This window comes from Barbatula barbatula (assembly GCF_947034865.1).
Source record: "Barbatula barbatula genome assembly, chromosome: 16".
Lineage (NCBI taxonomy): Eukaryota > Metazoa > Chordata > Actinopteri > Cypriniformes > Nemacheilidae > Barbatula > Barbatula barbatula.
In genome coordinates this window covers 20,259,752-20,284,293 of record NC_136779.1, presented here as the reverse complement: position 1 = coordinate 20,284,293, position 24,542 = coordinate 20,259,752, and the positions used below count along the sequence as shown (strand labels likewise).

Below are 24,542 nucleotides of genomic sequence, written 5' to 3'. Positions count from 1 at the left end.
AAATGAGTCAGTGGCGGAGGTGGCACCACTGATGAAAAGCAGCTGTCTTTGTGCAGGCACCCACGCTAGCGTCCCAGAAGTCAAACGGCCCGACTGAATCAACAGTGTCCCTCATGCACACCCCACTATCACTCAGGTTATAACGAAAGAAAATAGCCCTAAATGTTAATTTAAGTGTTTCTTAAATTCATATTTTGCACCAGTCCTACTAGAAACCCAAAACCAAACTTTTCAATAAAGGTCCAGTGTATGAAATTTAGTGATATAGCAGTGAGGTTCGCAACCAACGGCTCACTCCAACCTCCCCTTCGACACTGAACTAAAATGTCATCAAGTTTTCGCTTCTTTGCTGAACGTGATAACGTATTTACGAAACGCAGCTTGTCCATTTAGGGCTTCTGTAGAAACAAAATGGCGATTTCCATGCAAGAGGACCCATATAGATAGAAATAGCTCATTTAGGGTAATAAAAACATAATGCTTCATTATGCAAGGTCTTCATACACCTCTGAGGACATAGTTATGTATATTTTATTGCGTTTTTGTTCAAATGACACACTGGACCTTTAAGACTTACTCTTCCTAATGCAATTCTTTTTAATACAATATTTCATCCATTTACTGTAAATTAACCGAATGCTGCAAAGCGATTTAGGACTGAGAATGTTGGTTCTGAAAGAAAACAAACACAATAGTGAGCAACAGCGTAATATGTCTGTGTTGTAAATACCTTCATTCTGTCTGCATCTCATATTGGATGATTTTATGCCATCTCTGCACTCGAGTTGACCCAAGTCCACTCAACATCCTCCAAGATCAACTGAAGCTGTTCCTGAGAGGAAATGAATGCAAACCCGCCTGTTATTCCTGAGTTCTGCTGCCTGAAGTCATCCTTTAAAGTACTCCGGAAAAAACATCTCCAACTTCATCTCTTAGACCCAATAAGCTTACACGCAATAGATGAGAGTCTTGTGCAACGAGTTTGCTTGATATCTTCTCAATCTGGCTACACTGTTCATTTCAGTCTTCAAATCTGATTGGACGAGAGGCAAAGTAAAGCTGGTATAGGACCAGAATGGCGCCGGGATTTTTCACTGTTTTCTATTTCTGTGCCACAAAACCATTGAAACAATACTGTAATAACATTTTCGAATTTGGCAGATGTATTTTTCCAAGATTACTTTTTCAAACACACTGTGCTTTCAATTAACCGACAAGTGAGGGCAGCATTTCACAACTAAGTGACGAAAAAGGAATGATCGCTTTAAAACTTTATATAGATGTAGTCCAAATTATAAATCCAACTTTATACTAAGACCTCACGCCAAGCCAACCGAATAAATACTCCAATAATAATGGTAATAACAGGCCCGTAACCTCTGCTTTAAACCTAAACCAACCCCAAAAATCTGATTTGCCGACAAGCGATTTGATCAGTGTCTTGGTGAAATCATTGGTGATTCTGCCTGGTTTGAAGAAAAATAGCTGTTTAAAAGCAATGATAAACATAAAAGTGACAGTTTTATGATTCCTTCATTGCTTATTTTGTTTCGAGGTTACGAGGAGAGCCAGACCACAAGCAATGAATCTGATACCTCTGAGTGGATTCATGAACCATATTATGAACCGTTCATCTTTAAAAAAATGTCGATCAATGGTTTTAATGTGTACGCAAGCATGACATCCAAACAAGACAGGAAGAGATCCAATCGTATTGAAATTCTTTAAGACAAGACAGTTTGGCAAAATAATGGGTATAGGACTCGAGTAAGCAGAGCCCTTATTAAAAACATTTCATACAAAGACAACATTTAATGTGTTTTTCCATGTTTGCAGTAAAACGCTAGAATGCGAAAACAGTTATGAAATGTCCCTTCTTTAATTCCGCTCCTGAAATTGGCACAACACAGAGACACAAAAGATTCTAAGGAAGAGAAGGAATTGAGAGATAAGATAATATTCAAAGCAAGTGCCAAAATATGAAAGATGCCTTCTGAAGATACATCCCAAGGGAAAAAAGGCATCAGGGAACGCCGGAATCGAATTCTTGCCTCACTTAAGGTCTCCTGACAAACCTTCATGGTTGATTTTTGAAGGCAGCGCAGCATATCCCACAATCCTGTGCATGTGCAGGTAGGTCTCTTAGGATTCTGCATAGTGTCAATTACTATGAAATATTCTTTTCTGAACGAAGCTGAAATCACACGGACCTGTGGATTCTACCGAAGCAAAAGACAATGATTTAACATGTCAGAGCTTACAGTAGAATTATGTCGAAAGGTCATTGCTAAAACTCATTTACTCTATCGAGGAAACAAACAGTATGTCTCCTTCTGGGTATGTACTTCTTTTGCGATCTGTTCTCCGCATTTCCATGTCAAAATTTTGCAGACGCTTTTATCCAAAGCGAGTTTGCTTAGATTTGTGTTAATGTAAAAAGCTGAATACACACATTTGTCTTGCTGTTGAATACATGAGGAACAAATGATATACACGTATATCAATTTACTAGCCAGTACTACATTTTAACTCTCGTATATATTTACAAAGGGCTCGATGTCGAACAGCACAACAAACAGATAGACGGAAAATGACTCTGGTTAAAAATAAGTGATAAAGGTCATTTTCTGTCCTAAGTGCTTCGGGCTTGGTGCCGTTGGGGGGTTTAAGTATGTACTACAGATTCAAGAATGAGTGATGCTCTGCACACACACTCAGTCGAAGTCTGAGAGCCAGCTCATGGACGAGCGCGAGGGAGGTCAAGGGTCAATCTCCTCTGGAATGATGGTGAGCATGACGTCCTCATTGCCCCGTCGTACCACTGTCCTCAGAGTCTCGTCTTTCTTGATGGCCGTGCTGACATCGCTGGCTGATGTGATCCTCTGACCGTTGATGCTGATTATGACATCGCTCTCTTTCAGACCGCCCCTGCAAAACAGAAGAGGACGTCTTGTTGTATTCACAGTACAAAACAGTGATGGGTTTTATCACAACATCTGCATAAATGTGATGTCAATGTATTTTATTTCTGTTTAGTAAATACTGCTGTTTGTTTGACACTTTATATTAATTGTGTTGTTTCATTACTATTTATTACATTGCACTCTGGAATATTCCCAGATAACACTCCGATATTCCCAGATAACACTCCGATATTCCCAGATAACAACCGCTCAAAACTAATAACACATGCCAACCTGGATGCAGCAAGTCATTTTCAAAGATACAGTTAAATATTACACAAAGATGAAATATAAATGAGTATATATATATTGTATATGACCATTTATTTACAAATGATTAAACCAAATTGCGAATTGGGTCTTACCTTAAAACCAAACGTAAATACTGTCACAGTAGTCGTGTTTTATCTTTTACTTTCAGTAACATAAACTTTTGTTTTTGGTAAAAATCATTATGGAAATTGAGCCACATCTATAGAGAAGCTGGGTGGCTGCCTCAGCATGACTATAAAAAGAATTAAGTTTTTACATTATGGGCCTTCAATAAATAAGCAAATCTATTTCAAAGCATTAAACTGGTTTTTATGTCAAAGTAATAATAGCAAAATAAAACGTAAAATATGAAAATAAATCACCTGTATGCATGTCTTTCATGTACTTTTCACAACTTATCATTGTGGACAAAGCATCGTGCAAACCAAATGTTTATGACTGCCAGTGCTTTTGCAAAAATACTCCAGTCATAGGTTACAGTGTTTATGATTACTACTATACAATGGTTTTTAATAAAATATCGAGTGTTATACTTAACTGTGACTGTAAAACACGTGTTTAAGGCATATGTAAAGTTGTGGTATTTGGGATATTTAGTTACGCAGATCTGGCAACCCTGATATCAGGCCTGTGGCGTGCTACTTACACTTCAGCGGGTGTTTTGGAGATAACTTCAATGACGTAAGCTCCAGAGGTCACATCTGGGAAATCACTCTGTCTGTCCTTTAGCTCCTTAGCAAGTCTACAAGTTACACAAGACAATACAAGAATGTCACTTTTGCAGGTATCCGACTCGCGTCGTCAGCAGCATTCAGAGAGCACACGTGACTTACGTTGGGGTAAGCGTCATCATCCTCACACCAATGTACTTCTTCTTAGTGGCTGTTTTTCCTAGACACAGTACCGTATTTTTATTTAGCAATAGTTTGAACCTTTTTTTATTTATTAACAGATGTTTTTAATCTGTTGTTACTGACCTTTAGCTTGTCTGTCATGGGACTCAGCCAGGAACTGTCGGATCTTATCAGAGGGAATGGCGAAAGAAATCCCCGCTGTCACCTTCAGCGTGTTGATTCCGATCACTTCACCGTCCTGCAATAACAGACTGTAAGCGCAAACTCACACCAACACGCCGCACATCTGCAGCGCACAGATGTCTTTATGTCACAATTTGACAGTGATCGGTATAAATGCATGTGTTCACAGTCACGGTTGACTCAACACAGAATGCTTCTGCCAAAACATGTTTCAAGGCTCATTCAGCTCATCAAAACGCTACGCCATAATTATTATCGATCGTGCTCTTGGTCTGCATTCAGTGAACCCCCCCCATAACGGGACCACCATCTGCTGAGACTTGTTTCATTGATCACATATGTGGAAGACATAATACAAATAAAACAAAACAGGAACTTACAAGGTTCACCAAGGGTCCTCCTGAATTACCATACTGAAACAGAGAAAACGTTCCTGTTATTAGATATGTGTCGATAATGAGTCGAGCGCTCTTTACCACCGTTTCACAACAATACACACAATTGAGTCTTTTCATTATATTTATATCTGTGTCAATGAAAAAAGACTTATTATACTTATATACATAGTTATTATAGATTAGGCAAAAAAGTCTGTTTGTTACAAAAAACTGTTAAAATTGTCTTAAGTCTTTGTCAATTAATTGTATTTTACTGTACTCTTAAATACACTTTAGCTAAACCGTTTTTATATGGATTTAATGTAATATGTGAATGGTGTTAGCTCACATTGATAATAGCATCAGTCTGGATGTAGTCCATATCGGAATTACGCAGTCCCAGCTCTTTGCCGCCCCTCTGGGTTGTGCTGACGATGCCCGTGGTCACCGTGTTCTGAAGAGAGAACGGACTCCCGATAGCCACCACAAACTCGCCTGGTCTCAGATCAGACGATCTGCCCAACAACAGCACTGGAAGTTTTATCTGCAATGCAAGATTCTTTTAATAAAACACATTTCGAGAAGACAAGACACATCATGATGCTGAGAGGTACCACGTATATTTGTCAATCATTTTAGGTGTTTTTATAAAATTCTTTGGCACATATTAAATAACAAAAGTTTGCAAGGTTTGGAATGCGGGAGATTTGTAGTCTTGAGGGGAAACATCTGAACCACTTCTGGAGGGGATTTTTTCTGACGGCAAAAATCTCCACTTTCATGGATATGTATCATCCACTTCAAAAGCCTCGTATCTATTGGGTAAATATCTTGACCATCCATAACCATTCGTTTCTTCGTCTTCTATGTGCTTTGGCCCACACCATCCTCTCATGGTTAAGATCTTTAAGCAAGAGTCTCATTTTCCCGAAGTGCTCTCAGAGATGCAAGCTGGCTTGACTCTAGAGCTGAAGATACTGGTCTGTAACGCTTTCATCACCATGACTCACAGCTGCTATGAGGTTCTTTGGGTCAGTAGTTGGTTTACGCCGCACGTGAAGGCTGAAAAGCTTTACCTCAGTCTATGTGCTGAATTCAGTTTGATGTGCAGTGGTTTAAATATTCTTCATTCATAGATGATCTTTCGGATGTTGAGGAAGCCACACAATTCAGCAGGCCACGTGTATCCTTCACGTTCCTTTAGAATTAACGTGTTCGTCTTTAGATCAGTCCGATTCTAATGCATGACATCTGATGTCATGATGAAGGAAGGCTGTATGTTTTACCCTATAGGAACTAGGAACTTGTTTTCTATTCTTTAAAACAAAAGTGATTGTGTTTTTTTGGTTATTATGAAAATCTTTATGATGTTAAAGGTCAATGTGTATTGACACATTATAACAAATGTTTGACCTTCTTATAGTTGGTAGGGAAGGTGGGAGGAAGCGATGATGGGTGACCACGTCTGGAACTTGTTTCGTGAGAACATTATTAGTCATAAAAGATCAAATGTACACTCATGAAGTTTTGGATGACTCCTTTTTAGTAACTGTTATGATAAACTCTTGATTTGACCGTGGTGTCAATTCTGCGTACGAGCAATAAAGCGTTTTTTTGTAAGTACCGTCTATTAGAAAAACAAGATGTGATTTGTATGTTGGCTAAAGAAACTTTTTTTTTACATTGTGTAATACACACAATCATGGTTATTTAGCTACAGTATATGTGTCGGTAAGCAAATATGTCTTTGGTGCAATACTCATGTGATAAATATAGGAAAAATAACGTATATCACACTCGTATAACACATACATATTTTGTTTCGTTTCATAAGTCTAATTGTAAGCAACAACAGAGGATGTTATGACCAACCCAAGAATTCTACAAACTTGAGCAAACAGCTGGGCATAAATGAATAAAAGTTCACAAGAAGCCTGCAATGTCCTCAGCCAAAGAGTGGACACCCTAGCAGCCCGATGAGACTTGAGATTCATCTTTTACTCTTTAGGAGGATTTAACAATCTTTTTCCTTCTGGCAAAAGGAAGAGAGAGAAAAACAGAAGATAAAATCCTCTAAAAATAAATGCTGCTTGCATAATCAGGATAGTCACATTTAAGTAAAAGATTAGAAAACAAAACAGAACTCCGTTGTGGTGTAAAAGTACGGTCTAGCGTGATAGGTTTGTGTTTGTGCTTATGTGTTGAGGCATGTACAGCTGTCAGCTTGTGGCCTAAGGATATTTCCAGACAGGGAAAATGTGACCGGATTCCTAGTAGGAATATCTAGTAATTCTTTATCAATAAGAGAGTATTCCTTAGCCGGAAGAGAGTTTCAAATGAGCTGCTATAAATCTAATAGTTACAGGGTTTGTGGCACCGGACGGTCGTTGACCTCGTTTGATTTTTCATTAAAAAAAGTCACTTTATTCTGTTGCTTATACTGTTGTTGTTAAAGTGCGTTCTCAAACTTTCTGTCCGGGATACAAACTCTTAAAACATATGCTTGAGGGCAGTGGTCTCCAACGTGGTGCCCATGGGCACCTGGTTGACCGCATGAACTCTGTAAGGTGCCCGCTAAACACAGGGCTCACCAATAATGCTCAAGACAGTTGACAAATCTGTGACTATACCGATCAGCCAAGTGCAACTTGAAACTGAAAGATGGATTTAATGATAATGATAAATGAAAAAACTATTAAAATGTGTCCTTAATATTTGGATTGTGTGTTAGCTGTTTGTTAAACCAATGAAGCATTTGAGGCTATATCGTAAACTGCAATCCCATTCCCATTCATTTTATATCAATCGATTTATAAATAATGAAATTACATACGGTATTCATCTATTATTAAACAAGCAGCCCTAGCAATGTGAAACCGTACGAGAGGTCAGGGGAGGACATGCCCATATTTTATGAAGTGCGGTGGAGGAGTACATGAGAATGTTTGCGAGGCTTTCCAGGCGGTCTTGTTTGCAGATGCACAATCGAAGCTTGGCTAAAGATAACAAACGCTTATTCCACTCCTACGCTCAGTCCCACCATCCCTAACACGTGTGACAACCTACAATCACGTTTTTAAAGCCAGCAGGGCACGTCCTGTGCTAAATCAAGCCTTTCCAAATGTAGTCTCCAAATTATATGTGCGTCTGTATGTAGGACTATATGCATTATGTGCGCAGACCTTCACTTCGTTGCTATGACACTGCACCGGATTTAGATGGGAAATTCGAGTTTGTGTCTGTTAGATTTCCTAGTGTACGCCTAGAACTTAGCTGGTCTCATATAGCCTACGACAGAATACAAAGTTCAATAATATTGACTTGAACATGATGTATATTTGGATTACTTTCATTTGCATTCGCTGCAGACGTGGCAAATCTGAGCTCAGAATTAGACATTGCTAAGATCTCTTCTGAAACAGAATAACTATTGGAGATGCAGGAGTCTGGTTTCCAATTGCTCTCCATTTGATCTCATTGTTGTTGCCTTATAGATATCATCAGTGGTTGTTTCTGTATTTTTGGGGCAATATTTTGGTACAGATGCAGACGCCACAGTAAATGGGAAGATATTTCATACCTCTGGTCTGTTATGATGATAAAGCTGATAACCAAGACACCTGTTGGCACTTTTTGTGGGAAACTGTTGGGATCTTGGACCGAAAACAAAACTCTGTCTATCTTATTTTAGATGATTCTCAAGGAAATAGACTGGGGATTAATGGAAACAAGGTGGATGACTTGGTTGACAAAGCATTGCATGTCCTGCTGTTTAATGTAGAATGTCTGTTTAGAAAAACCTCATTTTCAACCAGTCACCTAAATAAAACACAGCACCTTTTTTAAGAATACAGGACAATTGAACCGGGTTGTGTCATCTACTGTATCGCGTAGAAGAGGATTTGCTGACAACTTCACTAAATCCCTCTAATCTCTTTACAAGTGGATCATTGATGTGAATATAGAAACCATCGAAGAAAAGGAAGTGATCTACCAATGTCAGCCTACACGGACATAATTGATCTCAACTGGTGATCTTCCACTGCTTCAAACAACTGCCATGACTTCAAAAACCTTTCAACCAGACTACAACTCATTCTCATCGCACCTACTGATGTTTTGGCCCCGTTATTCTCTTGAGTTTACCATACGCTATGACTCAACAGCCTCAAGATGTTACATTTATCAAGGTAATACTGGAATTTGATGGGTATACAATCTAAGCCTGTTTCCTATTAATGCATTGGGGAATGCCAAGCTGTTGAGCTATGCACTTGCCTTTATGGTTTGGGATTCTGTAAATAAACATGGACCGTGAGTTTTTAAGAAACTCTGATAAAAGGCATTTAATGAGAGATGAGCTTTAGGAGCTGAAGATGGATCTCAACAGGAACACTTCTTAAGGTGTGACGTCTCAAAAAGTATATTTCAGTAACTTACTTTACACCATAACCTGGCTTTGAAAAAAGTTCACACATTACATAGAAATCTGCATTCTGATTGCAGCGACAGTTAAAATCATTTTATGGCGTTGCATACAACGCAACGCAACACTTAACAACAAAACACAACACTATCATATCTTTACGACCGCTGTAAGGAACTTAATTTTAAAATGCTTTCAAACAGCCTATGTTTCTTTTTCTTTTGGAGGATGACTCCAATGCCAGTAATCTCAGCATGGCCTCTAAATCTATAATTCTCTAACAGGCAGAATTACACACAGCAGAAATATGCATCTCGATGTATAAAGTTCATCTATAAACACAAATTGAATGAGACTGTTTGTAAATAATTTATACAGTTTTAAAAAGGCTGATGAGTCAGGATGATACAGACATGTGCGGTGTTTACAAAACCTCTTTTAGAGTAAATCAATCTAAGCTGACCTCTCAACATCCGCTCGAAAGCCACGTTCTGCCAGAAAGACCAGAAATCATCAACTCTTACTGTTTCTGTTTCTCAGCAGCAGTAAATCAGATGTAGTGTAATGTTTCCAAAGACACAGTCACCCTGGTGTAGGTCGGTCTGACTGTTTGAAATATCTGACTGTGGCTCTGTGTAAATAAATATGACATATGACTGTTTTTGCCAAAATTTTACCTTAAGTTTCAATGCCATGAAAAAAAACCATAAATTTTTCTAAATAAGGTGATCGCTTTGAATGCTAAAAGAATGGGGAACATATACGTTCAAACATGACTGTAAATCACCCGTTTGTCTCTTTTAAAGGGGCTTTTTAAGTGGAAAACAACAAACTAAGCACTTTTACATTAAACTGTGATGGCCGACAGGAAAACACATGACAGCCAGATTTTGTGCTTTGTAACTTTGCCGATAACATGAATAAGCTACATTTCACGTTAAGAAAGAGGTAAAAACAAAAAGTACAATTATTAGGAAAGGTTAACAGGCTTATCATGTCACGAGGGCATCTGACCTATCCTTTTAATCGTGAATAACAAACTTGTTTAATGCTGAACAGGTTTGTGTTTGCAATAGGGAGCTTGACCCAATTTTGTTGTGTCTTACCCCATCATGGAAGAAGAAGGTTAGACTGCTCTCTTGGAAGCCAAGTCCAAACTTTTCCAAATATGTGCCAGACTTATGCCAAACACATTTGAGTACTCCAAGACTGCTTTTATGTCACCAAACTGGCATTCCTAAGTTTGAAGTACAACGCCGCCAACATGACGGCTTGTGAACTTGCTTTAAGGTATGCATTAACCCCAGGAAAAGTACATGAAATGAATTAGATGGTAAAACACTAGCTCCAAGGCTCCAGCTGCTATTTACCCAGAGAATATTTACAGTACTCATCTGTATGAGCAACAGCGAGACATTGAAGAGCTCTCTTTGTCTTGGCCAAGACTCAAGAAGAGCTGTCCAAGCCCTGAGCAAGAACTGAACTAACACCAACCTCAAAGGTTTGACCCAGATTTTCGAAGACATCTATGAACGGAAAGGCATATTTCCATAAGTCGTGCCTATTTCAAGCAAACTGTGCCATATGAAGAACTTAAGGCAAGCCATGACAGTGCCAGCATATGTTCCTCTGGAAACTATCCTTTCAATGCACTGACAGGAATGTTGCCAGGAGGCTTTCCCAATTTCCCTTTGATGGAAATTTCAGACAGATAAATTGATCACAAGTGAACTCCGAGTCAATCTAGCTCAACGGTTTGACTCGAATCGTCTTGCAAATACGTTTTAAAAGTCACACTTTAATTTATGTATCTGCATTAGATCAGGTGTTAGCAGCAAACCGTTGCTGCTGCATCTTTGCTCCAAGCAAACTAATATTTAGTGTGACAATTTGCGACAACATGATACATTAACCATGGACATGTTGCACGAATGTTAGACAAGCAAAAGGCGGCATTTATGTACGCTATATGAATTAGCTATATGAATAACATTCACCACCTCATGACTCTTGTCTGTTCATTCTCATTGACGTAAAATATTAATGCATTGGGGAATGCCAAGCTGTTGAGCTATGCACTTGCCTTTATGGTTTGGGATTCTGTAAATAAACATGGACCGTGATTTTGATGTGATCGAACCCACAGCCTTGGCATTGCTAGTGCCATGCTCTTACCACTGAGCTCCAGGAAAGCTTTAAACACTACAGACGGCCGTAAAGCTTAACTGGTGTTTTGAGACAGCATCCTAACGACAGGGGATTTCCTACAGCAGCAAATTATAAAGCACACGGTATTGTCAGATCTTTAGTTTTTGTAGTCTTTTATTAACATGAAGCTATACTAACAACTAATATAACCCTACACAATGCAGACAAGCTCTGTAATTAAATACAATGGACGTCAAAAGAGACATATATGACTAATACAAATGTAGTTTTGGAGCTCTATAAGTCGTAAATGTTACTAGTAACAATTTAAACAATAAAAGTATAAATGTTATTATAATTAGTAAAAATACAGATGGAAAGAATAATGCTATTTATGTGCGTTTAAAGCTAGTTTGGCTTGCCATAATCCTGTATTATGTTATACTGTGCAATGCAACCAATGATGCTTTACTTTCCTGACTACCTGTATTTTGCTTGACATGCGCATCCTGCTTTTTTCAGCCTAGAGGTCAGTACTTTGGACCCTACTTTATGGACAGTGCCGTGTGTTTCGTGAACGAAATAATACACAATAATGCTTCTTTCATACAGGACATACGCTACAAATCCTTATATAGAAGAACTGATCTTTAAAATCTTTAAAAAATATATTTTCGTTTTATTACAAGGTTGTAATTGGGCAAGAACTTGCATTGAAAAAAACTGCACTTCCTGAATGTTAATGAGCTTAAAAACCAACAGATCTGCGTTGTTCATCAACAAGTAACATTTGGAAGTCAAAAGAACATCTGGTGAACAAAGATCCGTCGGATCTGTTAAGATACTCAGTCCTACAGCGAAAGAAACCACTCAAAGACACACACAGACACAGACTCCTGCCAAGATGTGTTTTGACCCAGAGACAACAGACAAACACACTTTCAAATATTCACACAGATAAACTGCTCTTCAGAAAATATCATGACCCAGATCTGCCCGAAGGAGACCCGGCTTTAGTCATCCTCAAAAGTTCATTATTTCTTCTCATCTGGCCTGTGGAGACGTGTCTTAAACTTTCGGAGATACTAACTGAAACTCAAACCGCAACATGCTTTAACATGCTTCGTTGGTATCTGTTTTCTTTTTGCCTCTCCGCAGGGTATGTTTATCTCGTGCGGGGTGCAGGGTCAAGCCGGTTAACACATCTGCACACATTTTACTATAGAAAAGATGATACCATTTGTGTGCAGTGCATTAAGTGTTTGATTTGAGACATGAATTTGCACATCTGCTAAGATCAAGGTTTGGTCAGGCTGTTTCATGGGTAGTCAAGCAATGGTTTTCGATCCAATGTTCTGTAGTTCATTTTGTAGTTGGGCTATAACAACAAGAGTCAGATCAAGAAAATGAGAGACAACCGATAGAAGTGCTGAAATGTGCTTTTCCAGAGAACCTCACAAATAATCTGCAAAACACTTTGTGTCCCAAACATCTGCTGCTGAATCGACTTTCCGGCCATTTCAAAATCTGTTCATTTAATGAAACAAGAAAGAATCGGTACCTATTTCTCTGGCTGACAGAAGTACGCACCAATCAGTCTGTCAGGAAACACAAACCATACACAATATGAGACAGTTACACAATATAAATGATTCAAAGTACCGCAGTGACTCAGCAGAACCTGAGCCAGAGGACGGCAGAACTATGAGAGTCTGGACTGAATTACAGCGACGTGGCACTTCGAACTGCCAGCACAAGGGCCGGATACCAGCTCCAAACCCTTAACATTATCACCATGTAAATTGTTATGTAAGTCTGTATGTTTTTTAGTAAGTAACTGGCCGTGCGCTTTCTGGGCTACTAAAATGTATATGACAAGACAAAGCCTTTTTTGAGGATCACAAAACTCTAGCTGTGCAGGCAGCATTGCATTTAACTTGCAGTGATTTGGCACATTTGGCTTTGAATATGTTTGGTAGCACATTAAGCTTAAATAAAATTTGTGACCTTGCTTTTTCGCTATATCGCACACGTTTATCGTCGACGTTTAATGCCTCATGACTAAACAGAAGGCGTCAATGTGAGTGTGCACAACGACGTAAAAACGTCATTTAAAAATAAAACGTTTTTATTTTTCTGTTTGACGCGCCACGTTAAAAACAGGCCAACCAATGAGATTGGCGGTTTTGTTCACGTATCTGGAGCTGCTGAAGTTGCGATAAAACACGACTTGGTGGCACTCAAGCACAAAACGGTCTTGCCGAGTACACATTGACGACGAGGAAGCCCCATGAATTCTTCTTTTGTGTGACAAGCAAGTGTCAGAAGCATAAAGTTGCGCAGCGTCACCTTGTGTACCGGGGTATTTCTGTTTATTATTAAAGGCAGAATAAATGATTCTGTTCAGAAACTTTTTTGTCATGCTGGTTGGAAATCTCTTCACATCGAGAAGTATAGTTGTCAAATATTGATTTGGTCGTCTGCGGAAGGCGTAGGACCAAAAAACGTTCAACCAATAAAAACATTCTGGCCGAACATTTTGACGATAGCCATTGGTTGACACTGGTCCTGTTAACATATTCATCCAACTTTATTTGGATCCCACTGTGCACCCAGTTCACCCAGACATCATATGTCATCAGCGCGCTCACGTCCGCGGTTTCAATATAGAGAGAATGGCGGAGAAGCAGCAAAAACCTGACTTGCCAGAGGAACCCTCAACTAGTAAATACATGAAATTAAAGACATTATTTGAAAAGCAGTTACGAAAAAACGTGTATGCCTTTAATTGATGGTAATTTAATGTCAACAAGAAACTGTAAATTTCTATGTATTCCTTTTTGCTGATGCTGCTTCATAAAACCTGCAGATTATAATCTTTTGATTATAGATTATAACATACCGAAGCCATAAAGCAAACCTCTTGACTTGTTTCGTGACCTGTCTGGGTGTGGAGTCAGAGTTGTTTAGTGGAGCAATTCAACACTGCTTAACAAAAGTCTGTCTCTTCCTGTCAAGAAGTGACCTCCCTCTAAAGCTGGGCCATTATGAACCTCTGAGCTACACAAAACACAAGCCAAGTAAAACAGCTCAGCTCTGCCCTTTTCTACAGTTAGTCATAAATCACACCATGTTCGTTTATTTGGCCAGAGGAGAACCGGCCCACCGACTGATCCAGACACCTGATAGCGTTTGGGTTCCATGCCACAATAGCCTCTGGCTTGCTTAGATGGCACTTTATTTTCTGTTATATTTTGAAATGTGTCTAAGGTGCCAACTCATTCGTTTGTGGAACTGAGCGTGGGATTGATTTTGTGTTAAATCTGAGAAACCTTCACTTCGGATTTGTTGGCAGGATGAATATTGGTTGAGGATGAATCAGCAGGTACTCACTGGAACGTCTATCTTGATGAGGGCGATATCAGCTTTCTCATCCACGTCTTTAATTTTGGCATCATAGGTGGCACCGGACTTCAGCTCGACCTTCACCCGATGCTTGTTGGCCACAACGTGAGCGTTGGTTACAATCAGACCATCTTCAGACACTATAAAACCAGAGCCACTGGCCACTGCCACCTCCCGCTTGGAGAACACCATCCTTATGAAAGAAAGAAGGTGGGATTTGATGATCATTTTGATGAGAAACCCTTTCGTAACATTATCTGCATTCCTCAGAACAAAACGATGATGGTAGCTTAACATTCTTGGTTTCACATCTGAAAAATGAATATGGCCCGTGGAGCAACGTTTTGCATGAAGTGCATGATATCTAAAGCATAACATTTTGTTGGCCGTACTTTACCCTTGACACATGAAGCCTTATTCAGCGAAAGAAAACAACTTCAACCAAATATCATTCATTCAATACAAAGACATTCTAATTAAAATGTTGTACCAAATATTGATGCATATAGATTTGTATGCTTATTAAATAACTGTGCCGTTAACTTTACAGCATGCTAATGACAAAATCGTAAGAGTCAAGTCCCTCTGCTGTTGTGTTGAAGGTTTATCTTATATAAACATCCTTCAGGACTGGGGTCAGTGGAGTGTGTAATTCAGGAGACAGGAAGCCGTACTTGCGGAACAGCTCGATGTGAACCACAGCTGGAGCGATCTTCTCCACCACATCAGCGATAAAGTTATATTTGTGCCGGAGACTATCTGGATTCTCCTCGTGACCTGTAGCATATACGAAAAACAAAAAGCATCTTATCAGACAGAGATGTATTACAATGGAATACCGTAAATGATGGTTTACATACAATTTAGGATCCTTTTAATTGTCTAATTGAGGCATCTTGGGAAATCATCAAGTTGGGTTTAAATATTCATGCCCTGAAAATCCTGCCATAATGTCCAATGCTAACAAATCGGTCAGATGTTCAGCAGTTTCAGATTTGCCCACTGGAAGCATCTGTGCAAATTGTGAAAAGCAGAGGTTCCATAACCAATTTAGACCTATTAACACAAACACAAATTTAGCCAACAAAAACAAACCAAAATGAGATTCATGTTGGCTTTTCTGAAAGTGGTATAGACTTATATAATCCTTAAAGTGTCCAGGCAGTCGAAAGTGCTTATAAAACTTGGGTCTGAGTCAACAGCTTTTTATAACACTTCCTTTTACCTTGTATAACAATCCTTTCACAGCGTCTGCGTGCAAATATATCTGCAATCTTTTAACTTGTTGGGAAGAATGTTATTGGTTTCTTCCCTACGGCTGTGTGTCTGGCTCAATGCACCCACGGTTTGAAATCTTCTGGGAATAGCTCCTTAACCCCAAAACCTTAATGACCGTCTTTTCATTTCTGGGATGTTTGCTGTAATGCATTAGCAAATACAACTCTATATTCTGGCTATAAAAGTTAGCAATTTCATTTAATGCAATACAGATGCTTAAAACGTCAATGTACATTTACCAAATCAAACCAAGCTACAGATCCATTGCTGTCACGACAGGGAGTAGGGGGAGGACAAGGAGGAAGAAACCCAATTGCAGGCAGCAGTTAGACAAGAAAAAAGACTTTAATACACGACAAAACAAACCTGCGATGGGGTCACGAAGAGGGGCTAAAAAACAAACACTACCCACATGGGGGTAAAAACAGGAGAACAAGAAACTAACTAAACTATGTGACCAACGCAACAAGACGTAATCCACATGTTAACGTTCAAGGCATGGAAGCAACACGAAACCACAGGACATCAACCCTACAGGCATTAAATAGGGAGACTAACATATTATGCATATTATGTTGTGACCGACAATAATATGTTTCTCTCCACACAAAACAAGAGGTTCCATGACTCATTGCCGTCTTTTGCTATTCTGAATGATACTGTATCAGTCCCCAAACCCAAGAGAATTGTCCTTCCTCATTGTCAGTGAAAAAGTGGTTTTAAATAGGAATTTTATTATTGTAGACACATGTTGATAAAAATATTTGTAGGTCTATATAATGAGTTGCCCTTCCCTTCTACACATCCCATCATGATTATGGAAACTTGATAAGGTAATTGCCATCCAACCCTGATGTTAAAATGTCTCCCCGTCTCTAGAGGGTTTTGCATATTTAAAGTGAAAGAACATTTGATTTGTTATGTCATAGCTGGAACACTATCTAACAGTCTTGTTATATGTGAGATTTCGAGTTCAACTAATGGTTATATGCTCTGGGGGCATATAACAGGGCCTGGAAATGTTTTTCAACAACATGAGGTTTTTTATTTCATATATTTTTTACACCAATTGGGCACTATGAGATATAAAGTCACCGTTGGACCCCTTTTCATGTTTCACCGTCACGTTTTTCACTCGAAGATTTTATTGTAAGCGTATCAGCGCCAAATGTGGTACAGTACCCTGTTGATGACAGGAAGATGCCATCCCAGGGTCCTTCTAATTTTCTAACCATAATGGAATCTGACAGGCAGGTCCTGACAGAATCATGAGTTTTCCCCAGCATTTTTCCACTTTAATGGAATTCATTTTACTAAAGCAATGTCTTCCATATCTCCACACAGAAGAGTAGGGAAAACGTCTGGGTGACAGTCTGACGTTACGTTTACATGGCAACAATGGTATAGAAAAAGTTTTTCTAGTGCGTTTTTACATACTATAAAGTCATTTAAGCGCCTAGTGCTGTCCCACCTAAAATCCATCACATACAGCATAAAAATAATGCCTGCCATCCACCACCATTACCAAGCTGGGAAGAGCTAGGATAACATAAAAAAACTCTGAATGTGAAAGAAGAAGGTAATGAAAACCTGGGACAGCTTAAGGGTGAGTAAAATATAGGCTCATTTAATTTCTTCTGTGAACTATTCCTTTAAATAAGCACTTAAATATGTACAATTCTCTCATAATTTACGCACCCGGTATGAAGCTCCCAGTTTTCTACGTCACAAACACCTAACCTCTCACGATAAAGGTCAATTAGGGTCGTGCGTGGGACCTACACCGTAGGCTGTGCGTTGCTCTGCGTAGCACCTCTCCAGAAATGCAGTAGCGTGTCAACTCAATGCGGACCACAAGCAATGCGATTGGTCTGTTTGAATTACTCCCTCAGGTCAAAAAAACATCCACGATGGTGTCATGTTTACTCAAACGCTTTTTCGCATGAATAATCTAAGTAAAGAATTTCTACTTCTGTATTTAAGATCTCAAGCTACAAAAATGACTGTTTTCTTGCCGTTATCGCTGCTTAAGGGCAAGCTTATGGTCGTGGGTAGGACCTACGCCATAGCCTCTACGCCGTACGCAATGCGCCGGTTTTCATTTATACTAGCTGTCGTGGCCCACGTCAACAGGCAATGACCACTAGGTGTCAGTGTCCACGTGCCTGTTGCTTGTGTAACCAAGACAAGAGCCGAAGAAGAAGCAGTTTGTTGTGTATATTGTCTGAGAAGCATTAGCAATGGTAGCTTGTCTCAGCTTGAGATCTTAAATAAAGAAGAACAAATAAGTTACTTCATAATTCATTCGGAAATGCGTTAAAGATGACGCTATCGCAGAATTTTTTTACCTGAGGGAGGGGTTCAAACAGACCAATCACAGCCCTTGTGGTCCGCGTAGGATCCACGTTGAGTTGAACCGTTAAAATTTTTTTGGAGAGGTGCACATCAGGCTACGCACAGCCTACGGCGTATGTCCTACGCATGACAATAAATCGCCCTTAATGCTTCTCAGACAGCGTACACAACGAGCTGCTTCTTTTTCGGCTCTTGTCTTGGTTACACAAGTAACCCGCGTGGTCACTGACGCCTAGTGGCCATCGCCTGTCGATGTGGACAATGGCGCACAAGTATAAATGAAAACCGGCGTGTTGCCTACGGCGTAGGTCCATAACTTGCCCTTAACACAAATAGTCTGAGCCAAATATATTTTTGGGCTCCACACATACTAAAGCCCAATTTTTACTTCTGCGTCGGACCTACGGTTTTAATTTATACTTCTACGTGGTTGTTCGTGCGGAATAACGCAATGACCACTGCTTGTGTAACCAAGAGCCGAAGAAGAAGAAGCTCGTTTGAGAAGCATTAGCAGTGATAGCGGCAAGTAAACAGTCACTTTTATTGCAGCTCGAGAGGTTAAATACAGAAGAACAAATCATTTACTTGGATAATTCATTCGGAAATACATTTGAGTAAACACGAGTCTTTTGCATAGTAATAGTTCAGTGTAAATACTGGTATATAACTGCGTATATACTAGACCAGTAATCCACCATTCTAGGTAAAATCTTTTAAATGAAAACATGTACATCCAGATGGTGCAATAACAGCACCTACCAGCAGGGGAATGCAATTTTGTGTTAATTGACAAAACATTTGAGTGTGACCACCCGATTATTCATGAATACAGCCACATGCTGGTATAAGCCCTATAGACCATTGGAGACTAATGCCTTGCTACTCTGATAAGATGTTTTTCTTGATTAGCCATTATAAGGAAAAATGATCCTATCATGCTTGAAAGCCATTTTACAGCTTTTAATGTCATCCTTATGACTTTTCATGATGTGGCTCTGCAGGGCTGCTCTTTTGTGGCAGCTGAACATGACCATGTAAAGGTCTGTCGAGACTCCTCGCCCAGCACTCTATTGATTATTCTGTTATAGAAAACAGCTGGAGACAAGTGTGTTGACCTAATTACCATACATTACTAGACTGACGTTAGTTGGAAAATCTGGTTTTCGTTTCATTACAAAATGCCAATCGATTGACACATGATCTAGACATCCAGCTATGCTTTTTGAATTATTTGTTCTGCATGTATAATAGACTGTACATAGAGACGTTTACAGTACTATATTCAAGAAATTACTTTAACAAATAAACAGTGTTCATTTAGTGTGAAATGGCAAATTGAGTAAGCTCGTGTCGACGAAGAAAAGTTATTTAAAGGTTCACCTAAAAATGAAAAGTCTATCGTGATTTACCCTCGAGTTGTTCTAAACCTGTATACATTTCTTTGTTGAACACAACGAGAGATATTTAGAGGAACAATTCTGAAGCACTACCATAGTAGGAAAAATATTAAAATGATTAGTAAATGATGCAACAGGCTGATAGGACGTCACAATTCTTTTCACCTGGGTTATCTTGTTAAGACGCTATGATCCCGAATCCTGGCACAAATGTTCATTCTACCCTTAGGAACTAATCTGATCTTAGTTTTTGTCATATTAGGGATGGTGTAAGACAGCCAGCATGGCTTTCCTGTATCTCAGTTAACAACGCAAGGTTGTGGGTTGGATCCCAGGGGATTGCAGATACCCATGTATAAATGTATAGGATAATGCTATGTAAGGCGCTTTGGATGAAAGCGTCTGCTAAATGCAAATGTAATGTTATCGATGGACATGGTTTGATTTACAGTGGGAAAAGATAGCAACCATGAGGCTTGCAAATAGACTTTCTTGTGATGTAATGTCATTTGTGTTCAATTAGTAGGTCAAATCCTATTAGTTTGTAAAAAGAGATACCGTTCTGTGAACACCTTAATCTTTTGGAAGAAATGTGTTACTCTTAAATACAATGTATAAGGTGCTTTGGATAAAAGTGAATGCATATGTAATTGTGCCTATAAAAGCTTAAATTAGTTCTGTGTTTTATTTTTCTCAAGTTACATAGAAGATGCAAAACTCACCGCCAAGATGCTAGGGCGTCATATGTGGTGGCAGGGCATTGCTATGCAGTTGCTAAGCCGTTCGGAGATGTTTTAGCTTGTTTCCACGGAGATGTTGCCAGGTTGTTTCATACTGGCCAAAATGTTCTCCTTAATTTAGAAACTAATAAAGCACTTGGTCAATGAAATCACTAGGCTCAAACATTGGGTAAGGTTCCCCCGATCCCCCACTCTGCTAAATTTTCAACAACATTGGCACGTAGCCAAACCCCAGATTTACTGAAAGAATTTCCATGCATTTCGTTCGACACCACATGAGATGGGCGCATGCTACCGTGTGCATTTCCTCCTGCAAACTCAGCATTTGGGGCAAACCAAAGTGAATATTCGTATGTGTGTGTTGGCCTCAATGCATCATAACAGACTTCCTTCTCCAGCTAATGTCTTACAGAGATTCTTTGTTCTTTAACCTCTACAGTTAAATATTGTACTTGTGCACTGTGAAAATGTGTATTCCATTTCTTGCCGCAACGAGTTTAACCACCAGGTAGCAACAGAGTCCTGGGAGCATCGAATCAAGGTAGTAGAAGAAAACTTGACCCCTGTAGGCCCGGAGGGGTATTGCAATATGTTGAGATGTGCATGCGTCGATACCGGTGTGTACGCGTACGATTCGAAAGCAGTATACTTTGCAAGGCTGTGCGTTCTGCTGTACGTATACGCTTGTGTACATGTAAAAAAATAACTATTCCACAGGCTTTAACCCTCAAGGACGCAGACAACATATAAGGGTGTTACTTTGGGCACTGTTGTACTGCAGGGGTTGTTTTTTATTATTTCAACTTACTTCTATTTATGAAATGAAATATTTTAGGAAAATGCCATGACCAACTTCACTGATCTGTTCCTGATGAGATTTTTGTCGACCAACAGTCCGGAACAATGGGTTAGTTCACTTAACCTAATAATATTTGACTGGAATGAAATCATATTTAGAAATCGCATTAGAAATAAATGACAATAAGGACAGTATTCCTCTATGTAGTTGACATGTCTTCTTTTGAGATTGTGGTTTAAGAGAGCTCAAGGACTGTAAAGTTTGACCTGGATCTGAATCCTAAAAGAAAAGGTTTGTTAGATAATTTCCAGCTTCTCGAAACTCCAGATGGACATTACATCATGTGATGGGAGATGTCTCAGTTTAATGACTTCAGCTGAGGGAAAACAGAATTTTGGCTCCAGAACTGCGATGAGGTTTTAGCGTAACCGTGTTGTGCTCACACACTCTAGACTGTATATCGCTATTTTTGGCCGGTCAAACTGTGACCGAACCCAAGGTTAGGTGATAACCTAATAAGCCAAAGGGAATACGTAGAGTACGAGTCACGTAGATTTGACACCATCAAACCCAATGACACAAAGGTCAAATCGAATGAATTACATTGGTTGTGTAAGTCATTAGAACTTCCTGATCTCATGGATATTTGTAATAATTATTAACAAACGAGGTAAATCATTCGTACGAAATAGTGCCATGTGAATACAAAAACAGAATTATTAGGAAAACGCAACACTTAAGCCCCTCCCCTAAACCTGACGTCTCTGCAATCACACTAAAATGTACGAATAAAATAGTATAAATTGATATGAATTAGCCACCTCGCAAAATAGTTATGAATTCCAATGTTTCATTCAATGACTTTGCAGTCTGTTAGTTTAGTGAGCTTTTCTACATCCAAACTGAAAACAAAAACTCATCATTTATGCACACAAAACAATACAGTTTTACCTACAAACGTGCATTCGATTTACAGTCCTCCCAGGACATAAATGCTCATAAAATTATTGTTTTATAACTGGCTGAGGTGACCTGTGATGTTGCCGTTACTGGGTGCACATCCACTCAATGCAAAATCCAGATGGTGGTCAAGATGGCATTGAAGTCAGCCACACTATCAAGAAGCTGAAACACGTTCCCCTACCATCAGTCATTACATTTGAGACCATAAGTTTACACAACCTCCAGCTTATCACATACCAACTGGCTTAATGTCCATTGCCTGAATGCCTCACGATGCTGTCTAGATCGGCAGCCCATTAGGTCTTGGAATGGAAGTATTATTGATGGTGAGGGGGAGCACTAAATTCAAAAACCTTGTAAAAATGATGTTGGGCCAGATGAACTAGATTGATGGTCACCACGCTGTCCACTCTGCTCTCCGTTGCTTTTTTGGAATCTACTTGTTATCTTGCGATTTCAGGAGAATCTGGCTGTACTGCTGCTAACCTCTTTTGCAGGGAATGTGTCCAGGCATAAACTTCTTGAACTCTTCTTGTGTGGTTTCTGTTTTTGCACTTGCATTAGTATATTTCCAGTGCCAGGCTTAAAATCCAGATACCTTTGGGCGTATTTCCTGGCAATGGAGCTTCGAACTGACAAATCTCATAATCTCATTGCATTGACTGTCTGAAAAGGAGCTAGTTTAAATCAAGCGACACCAAATTTGGTATATATATACACAGTATGTATATTGCAAACCAAAGTCTTTCAAAGACAAATAATCACAGTATTTCTTTATTATAGTTTTTATTGGTCACTCTTAAGATAAACATCAGACCACAGCTGTTTTGGAGCAGTATAGGCACTTTCAGGTGGGCATCATCACTATGATCATAATGCCCCAATTTGCTGTCTATAAAGGCATCTCACCATATTTTAAACGTCCAAATAGCTCATTGGTTTTTCCAGACTATGATGCATTTATGATGCGTAAAGTGCAGTATTGATATAGGCAGGATATATATATTTTTTTGATAAAGATCATCAGGAAAACCAAGGAGTTTTACCTTGCCCGCAGGCTCCTCTCTGGATGAAGATGACCGGCGGCTGCTGGAGCTTCTGCGCCCGTTTGCTGACTCTCTTGAGCTCGCAGATGTTTCTGTAGGACACCCCATCACTCCCGCAAACCGGATCCGGGCTCTTACACACGCACGCGCCGCTCTTGCCTCTCCTCCTCACCGTGGCCGTGGACACGACTCCGTCAGACACGCACTCCAGACCCTCTCCACACTCCGGGTCTCCAAGCTTCCCCGTACCGCCACAGGGCTCGTCTTCACCGGACGCGCACACCGGGCAGCAGTCGCACTGATCCAGGATGTCACCGGCGAGACAGTCTGCCGGTAAAGGGGGACATAAACTCTTCTCGCAACGCTCCGGACAGCCGATCACGTAGCGCTTGGTGATGCGCGCGTCGCACAACAGCGGCACCACGACCAGAGACGCGCAGATAACCCATAAATGCATCATTATAATTATTGTGTAATACTAAACTCTTATTTGGACAATTAACAGTTTGTAACTTCACCTGTTCAAGTAACTAAGTAGTGACGGACAAACAGAAAGGTAGTACGCGTAAACTTCAGTTAGTGTCGTGCGCTATGAAGTGCCCGCTATAATTCACTTCAATGACAGTTTTTATAAAGCCTGGGAGTATAAACAGCACCGCTCATTGGCTGGTTTTGTGACGTAATTGGTGTGGGTGGGACTGATGCAAGGGTAAACAAATAAGTAACGCCCCCAACATGTGTCTAAATATTATGGTAACTAGTTCAAGCACACTTGTGGACGGATAATAAAGTGCACATTTGTGCTCTTGCCGGCAGGCAGCTGAATATAACGCCCAAGACAAGAAGTTTAAGTAGGTATGTAGTACAATTTGCTTTCAGATTAGGAAATTCACAAATTTTAGATTAGATACTGTCTAGAAATGCTGCCTAAAACAGACACCAAACTGGTTCAGAGATTAAGATGCCCAAAATAGAAAAACAGCTTGGTAGGTGATACTGAGACCATAATGGTCCAACAGTTCTACAGTCAGTTCAACAAAATGCTTTAGCTTTGTGGCTAGCTGAGTAGGTTTTAAGACCATGGTGCCCATAATGCTGTCTTGGTAGGTTTTGACACTATAATGCCCGAAACATCACCTTGGTGTGTAGCACAGCTCATATGGCCAGAAAAGGTGTTTAGTTATGCAGCGGACTGCTGTAGGTTTTAATACTTTGAGGCTGCCCGAATTTGATCTGCACCCTAGGTTTGATCTCAATCGATCTGATGACCTTCATGTTCTCTTTCAGACATGTTACAGATCTGAGATGGCGCTCAGTTGATCAGGAGGTCTTCCA

General features: G+C 39.7%; 1 protein-coding gene across 1 annotated transcript; it reads right to left on the bottom strand.

Moving 5' to 3' along the window:
• Positions 1-1,633: 1,633 nt before the first annotated feature.
• htra1b (HtrA serine peptidase 1b) lies at positions 1,634-23,827 on the bottom strand. Its single transcript, XM_079476265.1, has 9 exons — positions 23,208-23,827; positions 15,304-15,406; positions 14,618-14,822; positions 5,000-5,194; positions 4,654-4,686; positions 4,214-4,328; positions 4,070-4,127; positions 3,883-3,978; positions 1,634-2,928 (listed from the first exon to the last, which is right to left on the bottom strand). The coding sequence occupies exons 1-9, from the start codon at positions 23,665-23,667 to the stop codon at positions 2,760-2,762; spliced, it is 1,434 nt and encodes a 477-aa protein (XP_079332391.1). The 5' UTR covers positions 23,668-23,827; the 3' UTR covers positions 1,634-2,759.
• Between the last annotated feature and the right edge of the window lie 715 nt (positions 23,828-24,542).